General features: G+C 38.5%; 1 protein-coding gene across 4 annotated transcripts in view; it reads right to left on the bottom strand.

The window, feature by feature from the left end:
• Nucleotides 1-104: 104 nt before the first annotated feature.
• Nucleotides 105-24361, bottom strand: part of nsmfa (NMDA receptor synaptonuclear signaling and neuronal migration factor a) — a 50842-nt gene continuing 26585 nt past the window's right edge. For 3 of the 4 annotated variants that reach the window (XM_085463455.1, XM_085463456.1, XM_085463458.1), the window contains 10 exons: nucleotides 18089-18141; nucleotides 15017-15106; nucleotides 11140-11270; nucleotides 10307-10390; nucleotides 10147-10180; nucleotides 9220-9290; nucleotides 8896-8975; nucleotides 7057-7159; nucleotides 4298-4373; nucleotides 105-3048 (listed from right to left, as the gene is read on the bottom strand). In XM_085463455.1, the coding sequence (XP_085319581.1) occupies nucleotides 2951-3048; nucleotides 4298-4373; nucleotides 7057-7159; nucleotides 8896-8975; nucleotides 9220-9290; nucleotides 10147-10180; nucleotides 10307-10390; nucleotides 11140-11270; nucleotides 15017-15106; nucleotides 18089-18141 (820 nt within the window). In that variant the 3' untranslated portion in view covers nucleotides 105-2950. The remainder of the gene's footprint in view (nucleotides 3049-4297; nucleotides 4374-7056; nucleotides 7160-8895; nucleotides 8976-9219; nucleotides 9291-10146; nucleotides 10181-10306; nucleotides 10391-11139; nucleotides 11271-15016; nucleotides 15107-18088; nucleotides 18142-24361) is intronic. The other variant, XM_085463457.1, reaches the window with a different exon arrangement.

The raw sequence follows: 24361 nt of genomic DNA, 5'->3' as shown, positions 1-24361 counted from the left end.
AAACATGGCTGTATTGTTTGTTTTAGGTTTAGGAGCCTTTAAATAACTATCGAATATCTTTCTGCCGAAGTATCTATCAAAAAAGGCAAACAGTGCATCACAAGTAGACACATTTGCATCTTTAATTAGATTTCTGGTGAAATGTTAGTTTTTGTTCATTTATTTATTTGTTTGAAAGCAGAGGAAAGTGCTCTCAAACTCCTGAGTCAGAGTTCAGTGAATTCAGAATATTTTAAATTATAGTGATATTTTTCTTTTTTGCTTTGGTGTTTTTGAATTCATCCATCAAATAATATTCCATTAAACCCTAGAGCTGTTTAGGACAACTTCTCCAAGAATTTGGCAGCGTAATGCTTTTGCTGGAATTAAAAATGGCTCAGGAAAATGACAGGTTGCATAAGTGTGGAATTTTATATCTGTAGTGAAAACATGTACTGCGTGACTCAGGCTGAGAGAGCACTTGTCTGTGCCAGACAAACTGTAGGCCAGCATTTCGAAGTCAGAGAGGGCAAATGCAAATAAAAACCAATGTTAAGCCTGTAAAAAGCACTCCAGTGAGATTGGTTGAGTTTAACACACACAAAAAAAAAAAAATAGTTCTGCTCACAATGCTCAAATATTAACGCAAATAAATGACAAATGGAAAAGTATTTACCACACACTGATGTAGAAAAGCTCTGCCTGGCGTGTGTTTATTTGCATGTGTCTGTGTTACGCAGGGCTAGGACCACTTGACCACTCTAAGCCGAAGGGTTTCACCGTGCTGACTGCAGTTTTTCTGCACCTACACTCAGCAACCAGTCTTGAAGTTCCACTGTTTCGATCACTTTGAATTCTCGCCGTACTGGAGCTGAACGGCGACCTGTGACTTGACGGCACATCGTGTAGCACCTTCGAGATCGTGAACACATTCGCAACAATCGCTTCCTCTGATGCAGCACTCAGGAAGCACAAAACCTCAATATTCTGAGCCTTTTGCAAAATCTACCTGCTTTAAATGGCAAAAAATAAAAATAAAAATTGGGAATTGAGATTTTTGTGCTTTGCAAGAGTTGCTGCTTTTTATTATGTAAAGCTGCTATGGGAAACGTAGATTTTAGGGACTTGGGCACTTAACAGACTGAGATTAAATCAGCTGTTTTTAATACATTTTTAAAGTCTGTCAACCTTTGGAATGACCACGACTTCTGAACTGATTACTTCAAACATGTGTTTGATCTTCATTCATGCCCAAACACCCTGAATCCTACACTTCCCCTAATGCAGCTTTCCTCTCTATACAAACTCCCACAGCCCTCAAACACAGCAGCACCAGTTTGTAATGCAAGCTCTCTCATATAAGCTTCTTTCTAAAAATGTTCCCCCTGAGCCACAGAAGACATTATAAAATATTTTCACAGGAGCACTCCTCCTCATTACGAGCGAGCTGACCTTCAGATGTGGTACTGTATCTGTGAAATGGCTTTTTAACTTAGTCCTGATTTAATGGTTTCTTAAACTACTGTCCCAGCCCTAGCATTTGTGTGTGTGTGTGTGTGTGTACTGTATTTTTGTGTGAGTGCTTTGACCCTCCTTAATCTGTTTGAGACTGCTCAGGTCACTTGGGCCAGCCTTAGAAACTCACTGGCACCTGGAAGGAGAAGCAAATAGATGTTAACAATTTAAACTCCTGGCAAATTCGGGAAAGCTCCGGTCCTCGGACTGGATCACAGCCCAGCGAAGCGAGAGGCAGCGGAAGCCTGGTTGGCTGCCATTAAGAGAAGCCAAGTGTGTTTGGCAGATAGCGAGTGCAGCCAGCACTGTTGACAAGGGCCCGCTAAGTGGCCCGGACCTTCTGCAAATGAGCAGGAAGGATCAATAGGAAAACTCCTACACTACAGCGGTAGGAGCACTTGCATGGCTCTTACATCCCTCTTGACATCATGAAGGATACTAGACTGTCTTTGTGTTTGGATGTATGTGACAGAAAGATAATTGAGGGAATGATATTTTTTCCTTTACCGGATGAACAGTAAGAGAAAATACACACATCTGCATGTTTTTTTGTTTTGTTTTGTTGTTTTTTTTGTTTTACAAGGAAAACACCCACACACCCACACGATGTTCGAACATTGTACTTTCCCCCCAATGAGAATAGTTCCTCAAACCAAAGACGCATCTCTGGAGAGATAATACATTCATTCCAAGCAATGGCGATGAAGATTACAATATCTTGATAGACAAACAGGTTAATTACTTCATGGCTAAAACCTGAGTTATTCCAAAGTATTTCCATATGAAATTGCACAACAATGCACATCAAAAATAAATGATGCATTATTTCTCTTTTAATAGAGTAATTTGCATGACTGAAGCTATGCTAATATATTAATGTGATATATACACACATCAACGTATGGTTTATTTAGTATTTTACTCTGGGGTCTGAGATTATTTGGGAGGTCCAGTCAAAACACAGAACCACAGTATGACAGAATGAATTTCAGGAAGTTTTCTGACGCGCATCATCAGCTTCAAAAATGAAGTCCTTGCAACAGAGGAGTGTGACTCTAATGGTATTTCTTTTGTACACATTTGACATATGGATTTTGCTTTCAAACTCAAGAGGCAGACAGATTTGTTTGCCATGATGCAAACAAATCCAGCTCTCTCTCGCTCCCCCCCCCTTTTATGTTGATTTGGCCTTTTTTTCCCTGTTAGTCGGTGACCTTTCTTTTTGAAAACGAGGAAGAGCGGAGGCACAGCATAATTTAATTCATCTTCAGCCCCTTGGTCTACTATTGCCTTCCCTCTTCTCCCAGCCTCTCAAGGGTGAACGCGGGTATGACTGTTTGTGTCGAGTCGGCGGGCCGAGCACTACAGCTGAGCAATGTTCAAATGCTGGATCAGTTTTAACAGGTTCCTCGTGGCACTGGAGGGCTCCGCTGCACCATTGATCCAGATGTCTTTGTCACAAAAAATCCTCATAGTCCAACAGCTTGGAGTGTTGCCTCGTCTTCCAAAGGCGGTAGAGGCGGAAGTCAAAGTACGCCTCGATCATCTCTTTGCCTGAGTAGATAGGATAGGATCATTAAAACAAAGACATGAAGTTTAACATACTATAAGAAAGATATCTGTTTTGGGGTTAGAAAACTGGGTGCCAGGTATCTTTATGGGGTCCATCTGGATAGAATAAGGTTTGGGTTTCCTATGAAAATAGGAAATAGGTGGATTGCGTGTTTCTCTAGCCAGGTATGCTTTGACAGTATCTGCAGTGTGTGCGGGGCCACGGTCATGCTGAGAAAGGAAGCTGCTGCCATTCATACCCTTTCTACAAATGCTACCTTTTTCCATTCATAATTCTATCAATTATGACAAAATTCCCAACAGCAGTGGCTGAAAAGTCAGTTCAAACCATGACGGTGCCTCCACCGTGTTTTTATAGATAGCTGTAGACGCTCACTGTTGTACCTCGTCTAACCTCCTCTTTGAGGAGGCAGGAGAAGTGTAATGACAGATGCTTTCATTGTTTTTGATTTGTTTAGATAAAGAGAATCTATATCTCAGCCTTTGTTTGTTGCTGATTTTCTTGCTATCAGTAATTGTGGTAAACAACAATCTGAAAAGAATTTGCTGCTCTTAGACATTAAAACTTGGAGTTTAAGAGTTTGCTAATAATCAAAATGCAATCAAGGACACAACTTTGATTTCTGCTGTAGAACCATTTCTTTGTCTTTGCTTTAGGGTACTCTACATTTGTATATGCCGATGCTGATGCCTTTTTAGAACAAATGTAAAGGAAATCTGGAACTGGGTGTAAGTAAAATGCTCTAAATGTTCCTGGAGATGAGAACAGGCTTGTTTTTAATACTGATTGTGATACTGAATACTGTACATCCGTACTCCCACATGAGGCTAGAAAGGAGATGTGCAGGTCTCCAAGTGCTCAGTAACAGCACTGGACTGGGTGCTGTGCAAAGTTTGGAGTAGGAAATCTAAAAAAATGAGTTGCATTAAACATCACTTTAACACCAAAACATCAAGAAGCCACCCTAACAGAAGAGGAAGATTATAAATAAAACGCAAGTGATTATTAAAGAAGAAATTAAACAAAAAGGAGATGACTGTGAAAATAAATCAGATTTTTAAAATGAGGGAACAGCTGTTTGAGTAAATTCCTTGTGCAGTTGTTAAAGCAGGACAGATGGCACGTGTCCGTATCATTTCATATTTACCAGACGTATCGCACACTTCTGTGTGTGCGCAAGTCCCTCTACAGCACACGTTTGAGTGCGTTGGGATGTTTGTGTGGACCTACCCTGTGCAGACAGCTCCAGCGGTGACTCGAACTCAACAGAATAAGGCCTCATCAGATTCTTCAGCTTCTGGAACAGCTGTTGAGTTGAGATAAGAGAGCAAACACCAATTAATCGCATTTCACTTGACTACACTTGCAGAGGGGTCGTCTGCATCGCCTGACAAGCTCACAAACCCAGAAAAACAACAGGAGGATTGCAATAAATTCAGCTTCATATGGCCAAAGACACAAATGCACACTCAGAAAGACAAACATCAATTCCCAGCTTTAAATTTACACGAGATTTTTGAATTTTTGATCACAACTGATGGATTACTGAACAAGAAAACAATCACTAGTCGCCACCTTAATTACCTTATAGCACCAATGTGCTGCTGTCTGTTTCAGAAAAAGAGAATCTCTCTTTTTCTAACACGGGAGATCCTTCATGACCAAATTCAGGCAAGAAACTTAAAGAGCAAGAAAAGCATTTCTTTTCCACTTTATGATGTGTTATCACTTTATCATGTGATTTTGTCGTGCAAATCCTGTGTTGTGGCTAACTGAAGCCATGCGGTGTATTTATGTGTTACAAATACTTCTGTGTTTTTTCTAAGTGTTTGCGTTGTGCAGTCTGGAGTGAAGCATCTAGGAAAATATGTAGCTGTTTACAAAGGGACTGAAACGGGAGCCAAGATAATTCCATTAAAACTTTGGATAAACAGGCAGCATGGATGATGTGCTGTTCAGTGGCTACAGAACAGAAAACAGTAAATGAGATGTTAATTCTGATTTGCCAAACATATGAACAGTTTTGTGTGGAAAAACCTGACCACCTTCCCATCAACCATCATCACTGCCCAGCCTCATCAATGTTTTTGTGTCAGCAAATCCATGCTGCTAGGTTGGAGGCTCTCATAGCATCATAGAGCATACTGAATAAAAGTGTTCAACTGATGTTGGCAGTGTTTAAACAGAGAAACACTGAGACAGGAAGCAAATGCAGATCTCAAAACTATACCAAACCCCTGGAAAAAAGGACTTTGTGTTGTTTTGAATTCACACACTGGTGAAAGCAATGTTCATGTTTGTCTGTTTGTTTGTCAGGGTGTATATTTCACCGCTGTGCAGACTGTCCAACACTGGAGAGATCCACTAAGCATTTTGGCAGACATGACTGGAACAGACAGTTAGGTCAGACTAACACCGCTGGTTAGAGTTTATATCTGTGTCTGCATCTGTGCATGCCATCATGTTTGTATTTGTGTATGTGTGTGTGTCTATTTGTGTGTGTGTGTAAATAATTATTTATGTGATTATTTATTAGGGAGGAGGAGATATGTGTGTATATGGCTGGCTTTGTGTCTTAGTTGTTCACATCAGCTAGAGGGGTGCGGTATCATTCAGCATTTGTGTTATTCAGCTCTATCCATTAACATTACTCAGAATGAGATAATTGCTGCACAGGTGGAAGAGGAGATGAGGAGAAAACAAGAAAGCCAGCGGGGCTGCACACTGATCAGACAAAGAGGCATATAAACAGACACAAGGAGCAGATATGAAAGCAGTGGGCGGCAAACAGAAAATGAGTACAGAGAGAGGGAGAAGAGACAAGATTGGGCAGGAGTGACTGTAATGGTAAGAAACAAACCATCCCAAGTTATGAAATCAGTGCTATTTATATATAGAACTCATTTATATATATAACTATGATCGGTTCTACTTTAACACGATGTGCCTGGGATTTACTGATGAGCACTGCATCTTACGCATTTCTTTTCACCAAAATTCACACTAACAGAAGCGTTGTGCATTATCACATCATTCGTATATTGATACCATTAATAGCTTGATAGCTATATATAACAGAGCTGACTGATATATCGTCCGATATTTGCTGTTTGCCGATTTTTACTGATGTTGCAATCATGCGATGAGTGTCGTTGTTGCATAGTTTTTATCTTATACCTGAAGGAATTCTGCAACATCCTTGATGTCGACAAGTGGTGATTGGGCTGAACTAGTTCTTAGAACTTTCACTTTATCTTCACAGACTCCTTCAATACTCTTGGCATGTATTTAAATACACAAAAGGACTAGACCTCACATATTAGTGACTAAGTAATGTTATGTTTTTTAAGGTGCTTTTTGTACAACTAACTGTTTGATCACATTAGACATTAGTTACTAAGCTAACAACCCATGTGCTTTAAGGAGCAAGAATTTCACGTTATTTCAGTAAAACTTTAAGCTGACTAGTAAGACTACCGGTACTAACTACCTGCTACTAGCAAGACTATTCACTCAATAAGTAACAATGTGAAATATTAATTTATTCAACATTCTTATCTACTATCTACTGTCTGTAAATCATAAAGAAAACCACCTGACCAAAGTTCAATAAAAGTTAATGTTGCTGGAGAGCTGATGGACTTCCTCCAATAGCGTCTCCAATCCTCTGTTCTTCTAAAAATCAGCATTGTCAGTGGAGATTGCTATCGCTCAATAGTAAAATTTTACATATTCAAATAAATGTAATTTACATTTACATTCACATAAATTTAAATGATACATTTGTAAGAGCTGTTGTGATGGATTCCAATACAAATGATTAAAACTGTGACTGAGTATTAGATGAATATTTGGGCGTTTCTACAGTATTCTAGCCTATACGAGTAAACCTGCTAATTAGAAGTGAGGAAAGCATGGATAATATTGATTTGTTTCTACAATTACTGCACTCATTTTGCTGTGAGTTTGTGTAGTAGTGATCTAAATACCTTCTCGCCATTGGGGTTACCCAGGACATAGCATCCCATTATGTGGATCAGGTTTGGTTCTGGATTGACTTTACTCATGAAGCGACTGAGTCTCCTCCAGAATCTGAACAAATTCAAAGAGTACAGTTACATGGGATAATGCTTTAATAAAGAACACAGACAGGCTGAAAAATGCAAAGTAAAATGGGCAAGCATTTAAAATCAAATGCAACATTCAGACAAGCCAGATTCAAGACATGATTTGTATAACAAACAAATGTGATCAAGTCAAAATGTTCCCCTGTACAAGAAGAATAACAATAGATGGTGCACATAAATGCAAAAAATTGTAGAGATAGTGCTGCATGGTCCCAGAGGAACATCGCTGATTTGGTCAAGTGGGAGAGCATTCAAAGAAAGAGTATTAAAAGAGCATTTACATATACTTGTTATATGAACCTTAAACACACAATGAAAGTTATTAACTTATCATGAGCTCTATGTGCTTTTTTCATTTGCATTGCTTAAGAGCAATGGCAATGGTTAGCTGTTTGTCATGTTTTCTGTATTTATGTAAGTGCAGTTAGGCCCATCATTTGTTGGAACAGTCATTATAGTTTTGCCACTGTATTCAGTGGAGTACAATTTTAAATCAAACAGTCAATGTAATTGAAGTACAAACTTTACAGCTTTAATTTAAGGGTTTTTACAAATGTATTGCATTAACTATTTAGAAATTACAGTCATTTTTATACACAGTGCCTCCATTTTCAGAGGCTCAACATTAATTGGAAAATTAATTGACAACCAGTTTCATAGCCAGCACTTGTCACTGCCTTCATGAATGGAAATACAGAGGGTTTACAACTACTGGTTACATTCAAGAGCTGGTTTTGGCCAGAAACCTCTGGAAAGAGCTCGCACAGTGGTGAAAAAATTCTTTGGACGGATTAAAAACAAGATTAACTTCTAGCAGAATGATGGGAAGTGAAAAGTATGTAGAAGCAAGGAATAACTTATGATCCAGAGCATACCACATTATCTGTCAAACATGGAGGAGGCAATTATATGGCATATATGGCTGCCAGTGGAGCCGGGCCAATAGTGTTTATTGATGATGTGACTGCTGACAGAAGCAGCGGGATAAATTCTGAAGTATACAGGCCTATACTCTCTGCTCAGATTCAGCCAAATGCTGCAAAACTGATCAGATGGTGCTTCACATTGCAAATGGATAATGACCCAAAATATACTGCAAAGGCAACGCAAAAGTTTCCCAAAGCTATCAGATATTCTTCAATGGCCAAATCAGTCACCTGATCTCTACTCAATAGCAGGTTTTCAGTTATAAGATACAAACCTGAAGGCAAAGAGACCCACAAACATGCAACAAGTAACAGAACAAATCGAAGTGAGGAAACAGTATTTGGTGATGTCCTGTACACTGTCTGAGAGACAATCAATGACTTCCCGTCAAAGTACTGAAAACAATCCTTATATTAGAACTTATGTTGGTTTGTCCCGTTAATTTTGATCCTCTGAAAACGGAGAACAAATTCCTAAAAAATTTAATACGTTTTTTGGGTAAAAACTCCTGAATTAAAACTGATAGTCTGCACTTAATTGTTGTCGTGTACAGAGGCAAAACTAAAGAAACTGTTCCTTTGTTCAACAATTTATGGAGATAAAATGTATTTAACCATTAAATAAAGGTTAAAAGAAAAAAGCATGCACTGGCTTATGGCCATGCTTTATAAGATGTGGTAAATAAATAGGAATTGTTGCACTATTCTACATTACTGTGGCATAAACTAATATTCATTAAGGAGAGATGGACCCTAATGTCCAGAACTAGCTTACTGGCTCATGTCCTCCTCTTTTTCCACCTTAGCAAACGTTGCCACTTTATTCTTCAGTAAATACAGATGACCAGGGCCTCCCTGCAAAAAAAGTATACAGTATGTTATAGATCCTCAAACCGAAGCCAAGCTAAACCAAATACATGCATATTATTCATCGTCCCTTTACTATCCATGAAATTCATTTTCAGAAATAATTTCATTCAAAAAGGGATATCGTTGTGGAAAAATACACTATGTACAATACATAAATGCGTGCTTTAGGGTAGGACAGTTAATAAGTAAAATATTCAATTTTAATAGGAATAAAATTCTTGTTCCTCACTTGACAAAAGATGAGCATCCTCCAGAACTTGCTTCCTCTCCTGTAAGCTGTGAGCTTCTTGTCTATTTCCTCTGTGAGCAAGAGGGGGAAAGGGAGGGATTGATGTGAATGACAGGGACCGAGAGAGGGAGAGAAAAAAGAAAAGCGAAGCGACGTGTAAGAATGTAGGAAGAGAGGAAGAACACAAAGAAAATCCCAGGAGGGTGAGTTCAACTACAGGTGTAGTAATAGACAGCGGAGACACAAACAGAAGATGTAATTTAAATTGAACTCAACACTGTGTTCTTCAGGCGTCAGAAAGTGTCATCGTAAAATAAAACAGCTCGATGAATTTCAAATGAAAATCTGTATGTATCTGTAAAAACATCCATGGGCATCCTTGTACCTTCTATATGAGAGCTCTAATCAATGCAGAGATCATTATTACATTAGGAAACTCTGGAGAATGTGACTGTAAATGCCTCAGTGTTCAGAGGGGAGAAATCCATTGCAGCACTAAACAGTTTCTAAATAAATAAGCCACATTAGTCAAATCTAAGTTAATTTCTAGAGATTTGAAAGCAAGTAAGGTTTATCCACAAGATATTTGTGTGACCTTTAACTCCACAGGCAACACTATAAAGTAAAGATGCCTGTTTTCTATTTCACAGGAAGGAATTGACCTCATGTTTTATTCTGTTTATTCTGACAGGATGTTATGTAAGTCTTTTGTATCTATACAAATTTCATTATTCATCATGTCACTTGTTAAACATTTACTTTCAGGCTCAAAAATGTTTGGCAGTAGATGTATTTCATACACATAGTTTTATATTCCATTAGTGAAGTTTTGATTGTAGAAAGAAAGTGAGAATTAAAAAATAATAAAGAAGAAATAGTGAAGGTGAAAATGGCAGAGAAGAACACGCACCCCACAGAAATACTCACCCAAAATATCATCAAAAGTTGCATGTTCATGGTCCTGAAGAAAATGAAAATTACACAAAACATCTTAGCAAAGGCAGTTTGCATGGTTGATATATGTGTATATTTTAGTGTGACTTTCTGTAGTTCTTGTCTACTGTATGTTTCGGTGCATTCCACTCACATAGAGGATGGGAATGATGGAGGGGTCGTCCCTACGGATTATGGTGGGAATGTACTCGGCCTTGGGGACCTTAGAAGAGATCAGCTAAACATGAAGCAGAAACAGCAGAGGAGCGGAAACTTGTTAGTTTCGATGTAAGATGGAAAAGTACAAGAATTAATACAAAGAGAAAAGAGGAAAAGGCAGAATTTCTTATCGTACGCTTATATTTTATTACAACTATGCCCTAGGTAATATTCTACAGATGTAATAAAGATGTAGATTTTGTATATGTCTTAATTACTAGAGAATAAAAACAAAACAAGAATAATTATAATAATTTTAATGTACACTCACTGGCTACTTTGTATTCCTCTTCAATTGTTTCTAATCAGCCAATCACAAGGCAGGCCAATCAGCCTATCCGATTATTGTTGCTGACCATAGCCATCACTTTATGACCAAGGCGTACTCATGTTGATGATGGCTACAGCTCAAATCATCTCAAGCTGGTTTCTTGAACAGGGCAGTGACTTCATTTCACTCAAATGGCCTCCACAGCCAAAAATCATCAACCCAAATAAGCACATTTGGGATGTGGTGGCGATATGGGAGATTTGCATCAAAGATGTGCAGCCATTCAATCTACAGCAACATTGTGATGTGATCATGTCAACACTGATCAAGCTATCAAAGAAAAGTTTCAAACGGCTTGTTGTTTCAGTACCAATAAGCATGTAGGCAGTTACATGGTTAAAATAACTAATTCAGTTCCTTGTGAACAAAACCAACAGGACAGAAAACAATAACCAAGGATGATGCACCCATATAACGTTCCCTTATGGATCTCTTACCATGATTTTGGGAGGTATAAAGTCATCTCCCTCACATGCCAGCCTCTCCATCTCCCTTTCCTCCTCCCAGTCTATATTGTCGTCGAGACCTCCTTCATCCAGAGTGCCACAAGAGGTCTGCAGGTCTCCACCTGCAGAAAATGTAAGATAAAGAAGGTCTGAGATAATAGAGTGTAAGCAAGTTGTTGGAAGTTGGGTGAGAGGCAAGAAAGGTGACAGAGAAAGAGAAACTCGGGGAATGAAGGATGGATGTGTCCAGGAAGTGAAGCAAGGTGAGTGCGGGGGAGAGAGAAAGGATGGAGCTGTTAATGATGGCAATGGCATACAAAAATGGCAGGTGGAATAGGAAAAGCAGAGAGTAGCAAAAACAATGGGGAAAAAAAAGAAAATGACTGATGGGAAGCATAGCAGCAAGATTTCAGGTGTCAACTACAAAAAATGGGCTAGAAAAATCAAACTTAGTCTGGAGACCGGTTATTGTAAAGCAGGGACATGTTACAGGACACATATCGAGTACAATAATTATCCATATGTTTAATTAGTTCTAAAACCGTTGACTAAATATCCACGTACAAATGTTTGGTGGCCAGTGCTGTTACATGTCTCTTCTGATCAATGTCCAAAAATGAGCATATTAACCTTTCATTCTATTAAATTCTATATTGGACCTGTGTTACCACTGAAATGTGAAACACAGTATTGAATAATGCAATGCTGTAATGTTTGTTGGCCAAATAATTACCTGCCTGTTCACAAACAGAGGGATTTATTTATGTGATTTCAGATTATACTATAGTAACAAGGGGTTAATAGTTAATAACTGTAATGATGCTCACTCACATCTTTTCTCGGAAGGTTAAAATCTTCCATATTTATTAATACAGAAACACTTAGGCTCGTTCACACTGATCCACCCATGTTGTGGCTGAAACCTTTGTAGGTCCCAATATTTGGCTTGGTTTATTACATCTGAGATTTTTGTACCAGTGGACATTTGTTGGACATCAAGTCAGGCTTGTGTGTGTTTTGTCTATGTTGCTTGTTGTTTTGTTGACATGGTTTGATGTGAAATTTACGTTAACTGCACTAATGAGAGACACGAATATGCTCGCTCCTGAGCCGTGTTTCTTTGATGTGTGACCAGTTGGTATGGTATGAGACTATTGAAATGAAACAGCGTGAAAACTGAGGAAATGATAAACAAGACTGACATCAAAGTCTCCAGGAAACCGCCTGTGATTTAACACCACTCTTCCCCACAACAAAAAAAAAGCGAAAAATATGGGCTCAACCACACTTTTAAGCTGCAATAAACAACTCGTTAATCTTTCATTAGACTATGGAAGACAGAAAGACGATGAATGCAGTTTAGAATGATTCAAAGCCTTCCAGAAACACTGAGACACATACGCCTACAACAGTTGTAGGCGTATGACAGCTGACAGGGCTTGACTTAAGACACACACCATTTTTGAGGACGTACTCACAGAAAGAGAGAGCATCACAAAGTTGAAAAAGACCCACGGTCATACACAGACAGATGAACAGGGTCAGAGTCGACAGCAGAGACAGTCAGTTTGTACGTGTGAACGTGCGATTCTACGAGTGTCCACAGATTTGATTTTCCTGTGTTAGTTGGCCTTGAACTGCCAAAATCAGGAAGTGAGCTGTAAGACTGCAGCAACAAAATGTCATCTTATTTCAAGGGAGAGAGAGAGAGCGCGACAGCACTGTGACACGTACTGTCCATGAAATGTGACTTTCATTTTCAACTGACTACAAACAATGAAACAATGATAACCTTATGTGGATCTTATTAGGTCGCTTTTCAGTTCTGAATACTGGAAATCTTGAGATGATTGTGGTAAAAATGATTATTTGGGGATTTTTATAAAGACTTTAATACTGTAATATCATTTAGTAGGGTCTTATTTATTTATTTCTCTACATTTTATTGCAAATGCAAAGTCTCTGACTGCATTCTTAAGGATTTGGTGGGTTGGCCATCACTGACCACTCAAAGAAAGCAGCGCTAGTTTATTTTCTGTTAAAGCTGTTTTAGTTCTATATTGGTGTGTCAAACATAAGGCAAAGGGCCTAGAATTGGCCCAGCAAAAGCTCCAATTTGGCCCATCGCATGGACTTACAATTGTATTTTCTTTGTTTTTACAGCTTTTACAACATTCATACTACATCAAAGTAACTGAGTAAAGGAAAAACTGTTTTTTTTTTTACCTTTCTTTCTTCTGTTTTATAATTACACCCCTCAAATTTACACATTTATTTTCTTTACAACTTAAGCCCAAAGAGTAGTGCTGATGGATTACTTTGATTTATTCTGATTTACTCTTTCCTATACAGCACTTCTTTATCATGTAGAGAAACTGAGACATACTGTTGAAAATTCATTTTAATATCCAGGGATTAAATGTGTAGTCACACTCGACAGAAAGAGAACTTTCACTGCTATTAAATAGCAGCTACTCTCCTTTAGATGCTTGCTTTTTGATGAGATCTGGCAGATCTGGGAAAACAGCGTTTCGTTCCTATGCACCTTGTACAGGGAATACTTTACAGAAAGACCTCCATTTAACATGCCACTACCTATTGATGCATTCAAAAACATAATAAGGAAAGCAGTGAAGAAGATTTGTGGGCGTTTCTTTTGAGAAGCCATTTAATGTTTTATGTTATGGGTATTTTGACATTATGGACAATGTTGTGGATTTATATTTTATGTTTTATTTGTAGAATTATTATTTAGATGTTTTGGGTTGAGAGATTGTGATCTCAATGCGACTTCCTAATACAAGTAACACAAGGATACGTCTGATTTAGCCTCAGTCAACTCATACTCTTATGTCAAAGTGTTGAATAGCAGACCTTTAGTGTTTCATGAGAAATGCTAAGTGGCTTTCAACTTCTTGTGAGTCACCTGAGTGTGGAAATTCATTAATGACAGGGCACGAAGCCAACTCAAGCTGTAATCAATCTGACAGTCAAAATGTGATTGCTCAAAGGGACGCATGGATGATTTCTGACCGCACACGTAATGCACTGACCGAAATTTATTCTCACAATTTTCATTTCTGTTGTCCTGTCAGACTTAATTTGTGGTTAACATCTGTAATAGACACTCTTGCATATGGATGTCAGGTTGATATTTAATTTATGTTGTTGCCAGCTGATGGTGCTGGGAAGCAGCGTGACTTAATTTAAAATATGGACTCTTACAGAACCAGGTCAGGCTTTTTTTGTTTTGTTTTGTAAATGCTAGAAATAGAAACTGACAAAATTTATCAAGCAAAACATTCGCTGCTTGCAAGCATGTGCTAATAATATTCGTCTACGAGGTTTAAAACCTTTTTAAAAGGGAATGTTTTTGTGCTCATCTCACTTTGCTTAAATGCAAAGTTTTATGTCAACGTCCCAACATTCACGACTGCAAATTTTGCTACATACAAATTAAAAGTCACCTATTAGGTTTGTCCTTATTTTTCTTATCCAACTACAAGGTGGATGTCCATATTAAATGTTGCTTAAATGTAGTATATGCAGAAGTAATCTCTGTGACCCAAAGGGTCAGACTTGAAGCTACGCTGAAAGCTTGGTTTGCAAAGGTCCCCCCCCCCCCCATTATCAAGGTGGGGTAAGTAATTTTAGCACAGATTTCCTTATATGTTAAAAAACTTGACTCTGGAAGCCCGATGAGAGAATGTTAAAACCTCCCTATTTAAGTGTTTGTAATCTGGTTAGCTTGAAAAACAACATTTTCTCTCTAACTATTTGCGTTTGCTCCCTGCAGCTGTCAGCAACTCTTTGTTGGTGTCTGTTTGTTTGTCGTTGTGTGCACATGTGTGAGACTGCGTAAACTCACTCTCTCTGGGTTCATGAGGAGAGTCATTCTTGACAGGGGTGGGATCACTCCAGGAACGGCTGAAACTCTTCGATCTACGTTCAGCGAATGCTAGTGCAGGCGGGGAGAGAGAAACCTGCAAACTGGCTGTTTCTGCTATACACTCACCATCTTCAACACATGAAAGCGCAAAGGTGGATGGAGGAAGTGCACAAATGTAGTGTAAATACGATGGCATCTCTCCTCTGCACAAACTGCCTACATGTACAAACGAACAAACACGTACTGTACAGTAGACAAACAGTCATCCTCTCCTCGCTCCAGTTTCTATATCCTACCAGCTTCACTGAGCTACTCTGCGATAAAATCTGTTCTGCTTTGAACAGTAATCACTGTGCTCTTAGAATATCTTTAGAATACATGAAAGTGTTTGATACAGTTAATCAACAGTGGTCCTCAGGGCATCATATTTTTTGGCTTGTGTGGATTTTCAGGACGATGGGTCCTGACTAGGGATGGGTACCGGTATCGGTTCTGACATAAACGGTAGTAACCAGACCGAAAAGCAGCGCACATTTCAGTGCTTTATTTCGGTGCTTTTCTTTCCTGAGCTGTGATACACTTTAGATTCTCGCCAATCATTTTAGATTTCCGAGGATAGTAGGCGGGCCCAGGTACGTACGTTCTTGTAGAGCAGAGCTACAGATTAAAAATACCCAAGGCGAAGCGGTCAAAAGTCTGGCTGTACTTCACAGCAAAATATGCAAACTCAGCAGCCTGCAACAAGTGCTTTAAGCTGATACTGTGATACTGTGAAACTCTCAAAGGAGGTAACACCTCAAATCCGATGAAACACCTGGCGACGCATAGCGTTTTTTTAAAAAGCCGAGAAATGTGCCGTATTTGATAGCTTGCTGCAAGACCTCACGCTGTGCACATCTACTGCGGGTGTGGTGCCTCGGACCGGAGTTAGCAACATCCCCCAAAAACTGGAGGAGTAGAGTCCTGGCCCCTAGCCCTGCCAGTGTAGCAGAAATGATGACGGATGATGATGGCAGCAGCAGCAGTTCTTCTCTGCGTGAGTAGCTAATTTACGTTGAGTAGGCTAACCACGTTATTACATTAATGCATGTAAGCTGAACTAGCAAACATCATCATAGCTACATGCGGCTGTCCTCTTGTTTGATGGCAGATGCTCCCTTCACCCTGGCCAAAAAGGCTAAAATGACCAAAGAAAAAGTGGAAAACAGTTAAACATGAGAGGTGTTTGGCCAAAGTTTGTGGTTTTTCCATTGTTTAAGCACTGCTTCCAGCCAAGAATGATATCATATATGCCCCATAGCTGCAGAAAAGGCTAACAAACGGCACCGTTTCAAAAGTACTGGTTTGGCACCGGTATCGGATAAAACCTAAACGATACCCATCCCTAATCCTGACTTTGTTCATGTTGCTTCTCACATCAACGTCTTCATCTTTTCTTTTATAAGGAAATTCAGAGGCTCAACTTTTTTAATGTAATGATTTAAACGTGTCCTATTCTATATTCTTAGCACAACAAATACAGCTTTGTGTATTTTTTAAGTCAGAACCAAACTGCAGGTTAACTAACTATACTCAGGTTAGCTTGGCCCTAACAAAACGCTCATGTGTCCATGAAGAGAGAGAACTTGAGCCACCCTACATTTATTTATTTTTTGCTTCCATTGTCAATCTGTGTGAAGGAGGTGAGGGGTTGTTGGGGAAAATTGATGGAGCTATGAACACCGAAAAGTATGATGATCAGATTTTGAGCCAACATGGAGTACAATCCGGGAAGCATCTCACTGGCAACAGCTTCATTTTTCAGCATGATAGCGATCTAAAACACACTGCCAGTGCGGTAAAAGCATAACTAGTTAGAAAAACACACACAGTGGAATAGTATCAGCCCGGATGTCAACGTTATTGAAGCAGTGTGGGATCAACTTGATAGAGAATGGAACAAAAGCAAACCAACATCCAAAGAAAAGCTTTGAATGTCCTTTACGAAAGCTGGAGAACTATTCCTGAAGACTACTTAAAGAAATTACAAGAAAGTTTTCCTAAGCAGCTCACTATGTGTTGAAGAATAAAGGTGGTCACATCAAATACTCTGTTTTTGCCTTATATATAAATGGAAACATATTTGCACATATTTCAATAAATCGTTGCGCCTTTTTCCTATTTTCTGAGCAAAATATAAAGAAATGAGGGATAGCTCAAGACTTTTGCACAGTACTGTAGGAATGTGAGATCACTTTCCCTTACAGACATCAGCATCAAGATTTGGGGATGTCATATATTTCTACAGTGAAAGAATCAGGAGATGGTGTCATGTTTAGGTTTTAGTAATGGCTTCAACAGAGACTTTAAAGATTCTTTGATTTTCATTTAAGAAAGATGGCTGTATTAATTTTGAACGTTCACATGGATTTATGAGTGCTGACAGAAATAAAAAGATCACCATTTTTAGCAGAGCACACTGTACGTGTTTTCTTTGTACTTCCATATTTTCTAAAATCATAAAAGACAATAAAACTCTGGATGAGTCAATCCAATCTATCAAGTTTCTTGAAAGGTTGCAGTCACAGGACTCTAAGATCTCATTTGTCTCACAGACCCGTCTCAGTGATGCCCCGCTCACTATTTTTAAAAAGAAAAACACACACTTTTCAATCACCGCAACCCATTGCCTCATTTTTTGCCTTTTTAAAAGTATGTAATTTATTTTTGTGTGTGCTTTACGACAAAAACAACCAAAAAAACAAACATTTAAAGTGCTGCAACTAGAAAGCACGTACTGTGCACAGAGACACACACACACATAAATACACATGCACAGTCATATCGCTGACTTATCAAACACACACTGATCAATATATAATCTTCAAAGAGAGACAATATGCTGATTTAAAAAAAAAAAAAAATCCCAGCAAAGCAGCAGCAGTGCTTGGTGCCACACACACAGGCGAGAACACGCCAAAATAAACAGGAAAACAAAACACTTGTGATGGCGGGGTGAAGAACATCACAGTCAATTTGAGCAAACATATCAACCACACACATCTGACTCACTCTGTGCTTTAAGCCTTCTGCTGCCCACCATCCGAAGATGCTTCCGGAAGTTCCTGTGGGTAGCAAAATCAAAGCGGAGGAGGGATAACAGAGGACAGAGGAAGGACCAAAATGTAAAGAAGAGAAAGGGGAAGCGGTGGGTGGGGAGAAAAAAAGTCAGGCAACACACAAAAACACACACATTAGTGTCACGCATCTATTTATAACAGAGGTTTGAAAAAAGAGCTAATTAGGTAAATATATATTCATTTACTTGTCAGCGTGAGTGGTCAAAACAGTGCTGTGGGAGTAATGTGGGCTACCACATGGTGACAATACCTCTTTTTATGCTTTTTTTTTTTAGATTGTTGAAACGCACAAGATTATAATGCAACAGCAGCCAGAAGGGAAACCCTGCTCAGCTCTCATCTGAACAAGACATTAAAGCTTCAGAAGTAGCTTTTTTTGGTCAAGTTAGCATAGACCTAGTGAACAATTTATGGAATAATGTCCATGACATATATTGACCATGTCTAAAGTCTTTAGGAAATACTCCTCCTCTGCAACCAGTGTGTGATTGGTGCAAAAATGGTTTTTACTCAGTCCGGTTTATCAATATTAGTGGTGGAGTTTGTTAACAAGTTTAAAGCAAAAAATCAAATAAATAAAAACACAAATCAGACTAAAATTATAGCACATGAAAAGACAAGAAACTCAGATATTTCAGGTAATACTGAACTAAATGGGCAACACACTTGCATAGTACACACAGCAGGGACATTGCTAACCCTAACACTGAAAAGAAAGAAGGATGATAGTTATGCATCTATTTTAAAAGGTTCACCATAAAATGCTTAAAAAGGTACATACTTTCATGAAACTATAGATAAAGGACATAAACGCGTGCTTTATATATTATAAAAACTGTGGTATGAGTCAGAGTGTGGCTTTCAAAGAATTTTCCAAATGAGTTGTCAATCAAATGTCATATTAAATAACCAGAGATACACATATTTGATATTTAAACTGTCTTGTACACTGAAACATAATGTGTGACTGGTGTTGGTTTTGACCCATCTAAAACCAGATCATACACACATAAACGTTCATACTAGCCTATGAGTAAGTAAATATTGGAGATGTTGCATTACCATGCACTGTTTGGAAGCGTTTAATCTTCTTAATAGCAGCAAAGTATTATGGTTTGTGTAGACTTTGTGGGTGACTTGCTGCCTGATCCTGACATAATGTTCTATGCAAGAGTCCCAGATAAACATCCTTTTATCTTTCTGAGCTCCTCCCATGTCCCCTCTACACTCAGTGTTGATTCACTAAGCTACCAGTCAACACTCATTATTAATGGTCTCAGCGTGTGGTTGTGTGTGGGGAAATATATGCGTGATTGTCTGTTGGTAAAGCCTATAAATATAGAAGCAGCAGAAAGGGGAAAGAAGTCTTTAGAGTCTTCTTTCCCTTGATTTACTTCTTTAATAATGTCAGGAGAATAACTTATTCATGGTTTGATTTTGCATGTTTGTACAGCTAACTTCATCATCTAGATCTAGTGTAACATGGTCTAAATTAGAAATTAAATATAGTGCATATACTTATCACAGAAAAACTATTTTGTTTCCTTTAGTCCTAGATTATTAAAATGATATGTGGTTCATTATTGCAGTAGTAAACTGTAAAATTTGCAGACTAAATTGCTGATTAAATGAGCAGAAACATAATCACACCACCTAGTTAAATAAGTGGAAAATGAATAGATGCTATCACACCTGCAGTGTCTTAATTTTGTGCAGACAACAGGGATGAAAATCACAGATATAAAGTGAACACTTTTTTTAGTAATGATTATGGAAAGGACTTCCTGGCTTTGTTTTTCCCTGTGTTTTGGAAGTAACACTAGACTCTTATGGCATTTTTAACGTCTATATATTTTTGATATTTTTGCTATAACACATAATAATGATGCAGTTTTAGTTCAGTTAATAGTGAAAGTGAATGTGGAGAATTTCACGCAATATAAATCAGATTCGCTGTCTCTTATAAAAAGAAGATGGGTCAGACTGCTCTGCTCAGACACCTGTGGCTGTGTGGCCATGTTATACACATATTCAGAGCTAGTAGTAGAAAGAAAACAGAGCGTTTAGAACCGTCTCAGATGTCTATCTATCGATCTGTCTGCTTAACGAAACAAAAAATATAGAGAAAATAAGGAACGGTATAAAAAAGCCCACGTAAACAAGCCACAAAGCAGCTGTAATAACTCAGAGAATTCAAGAGTGAAAGTAAAAATTGGAGTGATTAGGCATTGAAATGGTTCCTTCACTTTTCCTTGCTTTTGTTTATAGTTTTATCTTCATTATTATTATCTCATAATATAACAAACAAAGTGGAAAAATTTGCATTGAATCCACTGCTTTCACTGGTTTTTAACAGAAACCCTGCGTGAAAATTGCCTTGTTATACGAATAATTCTTTTGTGCTGTGGTAGAGACCAGATTTACCCTAATGTGAATACATTTTTAAATTCTGTTTATATCAGCAGACTGTGATATGGATGATTATTTAGAGTTCACCGTGGGCAAGAAAATACAATAAATCCCATTCTTAAGCCAGCACCACTGCAACATCTCCATACAGAAGCTTTCACTGAGCTGTTTCAGAGTTACAGAAAGGAAATGATGAAGAACAAAGTCAATCACAAAGAGTATTGTGTCATCAAGAGATTTCATGTCTCATTTATAAAATATATAACGTTCCCTGTCCACAAAGCAGGCATTTTCTAATGCATTCACTTTGAGGTTGGTTTTGTTTTTGATCTGTTTCTGTTGTTCAAATACCCAGTTAGAGTGGATAAAAAGCCACAATGGAGAAAGAAAAATAAACATGCATTTTAATATTTTGACAGCCTTAGGGTAAAGAAAGCCTCAATGTGCTAAAATCCATATTTTTAGAATAACACTTTGAGACAGACACAGGATGGATTTTTGTGTGTTTTAGAGGTAAACTGCCCCCAAAAGTTTGTTCTGCAGTTTATTTTCCCTTGTGCTCAAATCACACATTTCGATGAAACAACACGCAGCTTTAATGACATTGGCACTGCAGATGGATAACACTCAGATGTCAAAGGAATCGAGATGTACTGCCTTGTGTCGCAGACGCCATCTGCCCCTGTGTGACAGAGTATCAGGGCCCGGGTGAAACAGGTTCTGAACTTGCAACTAAAGTCATTTCTCCATGTTGCAGAATCAAAATTTTTGAGGTAAATAAACACATATTTATAAAAACAATATCATCATATTTAAAATGTAGCTCTAATAAAGCAGCCTGTGGTGTACTACAGATTTAAATGCTTAGGTGCTTGCAACTATACAAAATATTTCTCAAATTAATTCAGACAAATTGCATACAACTTATCTACAAAAACAAAAATAAGTTGTCCATGTAGCATATCTTCAATTTTCCAGCCTTACACTGGAATAAAAGTTTGATTCATTCTGGCTTTGAAATTGGGGCATTGTGAGGCGATCCTTTTCTGGTTCTTTTAAAACCTGATGTCCTCACACCTCGTGTGCCATGTTCCAACTATTTGGCTTACACAGATTAGATATGGCTGTAAATAAGCAATAACAGAACCATAGCCAGAAATGAGCGCCAAAAACTGTGCCTGAGGAGGGGAGGGGGGATGCTTCGTACCTCTGGATGACTTCTGCTGACTCCTGCTCCCTCTCTCTCCTTTTTCTCTGCACAAATCCCCGGAAAGCCCTGCCATGATGTGGCACAGTATTAAAGGGATGAGAGAGGGAGAATGCTGGCATAGTGAGGGGTAGGACAGTGCAGGGAGGCTGATGCCACGGCTTTGAGCTGCAGGGGTTTTTGGGCTGTAAAGAGGATGCTGTTGTAGGTAGACAGCAGATAGCTTTGACTAAAAAGACCAGCAAGGTAAATAACCCCATGTGCCAGTTTGCATCTATAATAATCCATCATCCCATAGAAATGAGTATCTTGTCACCTTAAGTGACTTTTCAAGTGTTACACTTTTCAATTCTTAAAGAAATAGTTTGTTTTGGGGGGAATTTTATACTTTTTTACTTTTTGTACCATCCCAGAATCAGTTCCGCTTTGCTTCTAGTGCACCCTTCTTTGCATTTTAATGTTATGTTGAGTTTGGAGTATACACTATACTTAAATCAGCTCTTGCAGGTATGTGAACTCAAAAAGCAGCTACACTCAAATACATGCACGTTCTTCAGTACTTTGGGTATTTATTCACAACATGAGGTACATCAATTTTTAATGGAAACATTTCTTGACATTAAAACTATCTTCCCCTAGCAAGACCTCTTAGAAAAGAAGGATTTTTCTTTTTGTGGAGGCATGCCATTCGTTCATATGAACTACTGAGAAACTTGAGTGTGTTCTGACTAGCAGAAAGTCATACCACTGGGCTCACACTGGACTTCCATGTGTCAAAGTACAAACGTGGTGTGAAATGTACCACTTTCAATGTGCGATTATGTCTTCAACAGTCTTAATTGTCATTTGAAAGTGTGACCCAACAATTCTGTGAAACTGATTAACATTTGTCCAAATCAGAGTTTTAGCTAGACTACCTTTAACCAGTGATACCCCACTGTGGGCACTTCACATTCTGCTCGAGTAAATAAAAATGAATGAGTAAAATCCCCCTCAAATAACATGCCCATTTAATGAAGAGGTGTGGCTTTACTTTCTATGTTTGGGAAAGAAATCCCATTTTAAGAAAACAAAAAAACAAACCCCAAAACAATATTGTGTTAATCCACTTCCACCAGACTGGCACTTCATGGCACCTCAGCCATAAAACTGGTCAGAAGTATCTCCAATTTTAGCTAGTTTACCTAGTCAAGTATTGATAATACAAAACAACAGAGTTGATCTTGGATATGTTATTTACAGGTTTTTAGAAATAGCACAGAGTCACATGAAAATGAAAGTTTTCAAAGGTCTCTATGCTGCCCTTTTAAAAGCTAAGTACACCCCAATGACTCAAAGGAGTTGTGGAGGAATTTTGGCCCATTCTTCTTTGCGAGGTTGCTTTAGTTCGTTATGGTTACCAGCCATTTGTTTTTGCACAGCTCTCTAAAGTGCTACCACAACATTGCTACTTACTTTGCCTGGGATGTAAGCTCTAGGACACGTGGCCTAACATCTAGAACACTGGTTTACTGATGAGTTCATGGTCAACTCAGTGAGTGCAAGATGCCCAGGTCCTGTTGCAAAAATCATCTTCCCTGCACCACCATGCTTGACAGTTGCTATGAGGTGTTTTTGCTGGTATGTTGTGTTTGGTTTTCACCAACATGTGCCACGTGCCACTGTGCATTATGGCAAAACATCTCAAGAGTCAAACCTAGGCCTGCTGCCATGGCAACTCTTCCAACAAGCCATACTAGTTCAATCTTTTTCTAATTGTACTTTCATGAACTTTGACATGTAACACGCTAACAAGTCTAATTAACTGATTAATCTAATTGTGATTAACAGCACTTTCCTGCTACTTACCTCCTTGATTTCTATGGAAACAGTAAGGGTGTACATAGATTTTCATAGACTACACAGATATCTTTGAAAACTTTCTCTCTCAAATGATGATATATTTAATCATACATACTGTTTAGTACAATCAGTTAATTTGGGGTTTTTATATTTTTATAACAAATACTGACATCAGGACTGAATACCTTTGTGCTTACAACTGAAGAGTGGACTGTTTAATAAAAACCTGACATGTTTTCAGTGTTAAGTAGCAGCTCGGGTTAGCTGGGCTTAGTTAGTCACAGTGTGGTGCAGCAGGAAGGGGTATGTAGTATGAAATGTTAAGGTTCTGGCTTGGTTAAGCAGTGTTAATATGTTAGCATTTATCTTATCGCTGAAGCTAGTTAGGAAGCTTTTGCACACAGCACATTTCTTACAGGCTATTTATCTATCAAAGTTTTATGGAACTTACTGAATACAGCCAAAAGTTGCATTTTACTGGAAGACACTTGGATTGAATTTTTGCACTATAAATACTTGTTCTTGTACTTATGAAATCTCTCAGACACATTTAGTTCCAAACATGGCTGAAGTCAGCCAGCACAGATTTAGTGATAATTAGGAAGGCTGTGAAGAAGGATTAGAGCACCAACATAACTAACACAAATATCTTAAATGGCCAAAGTCCCTCTATTGCTGTGACCTAGACGAGTGTGTGCGTGCCAAACTGGTAAAACTGCAGGGCGCATGTGAGCTGCCAGGGTTTAG

The sequence above is a fragment of the Copadichromis virginalis genome, linkage group LG7, assembly GCF_057382275.1.
Source record: "Copadichromis virginalis isolate Kocher_CV1m ecotype Utaka linkage group LG7, C_Virginalis_male_GT1.1, whole genome shotgun sequence".
Classification (NCBI taxonomy): domain Eukaryota; kingdom Metazoa; phylum Chordata; class Actinopteri; order Cichliformes; family Cichlidae; genus Copadichromis; species Copadichromis virginalis.
This window is presented reverse-complemented; position numbering and strand designations above follow the sequence as displayed.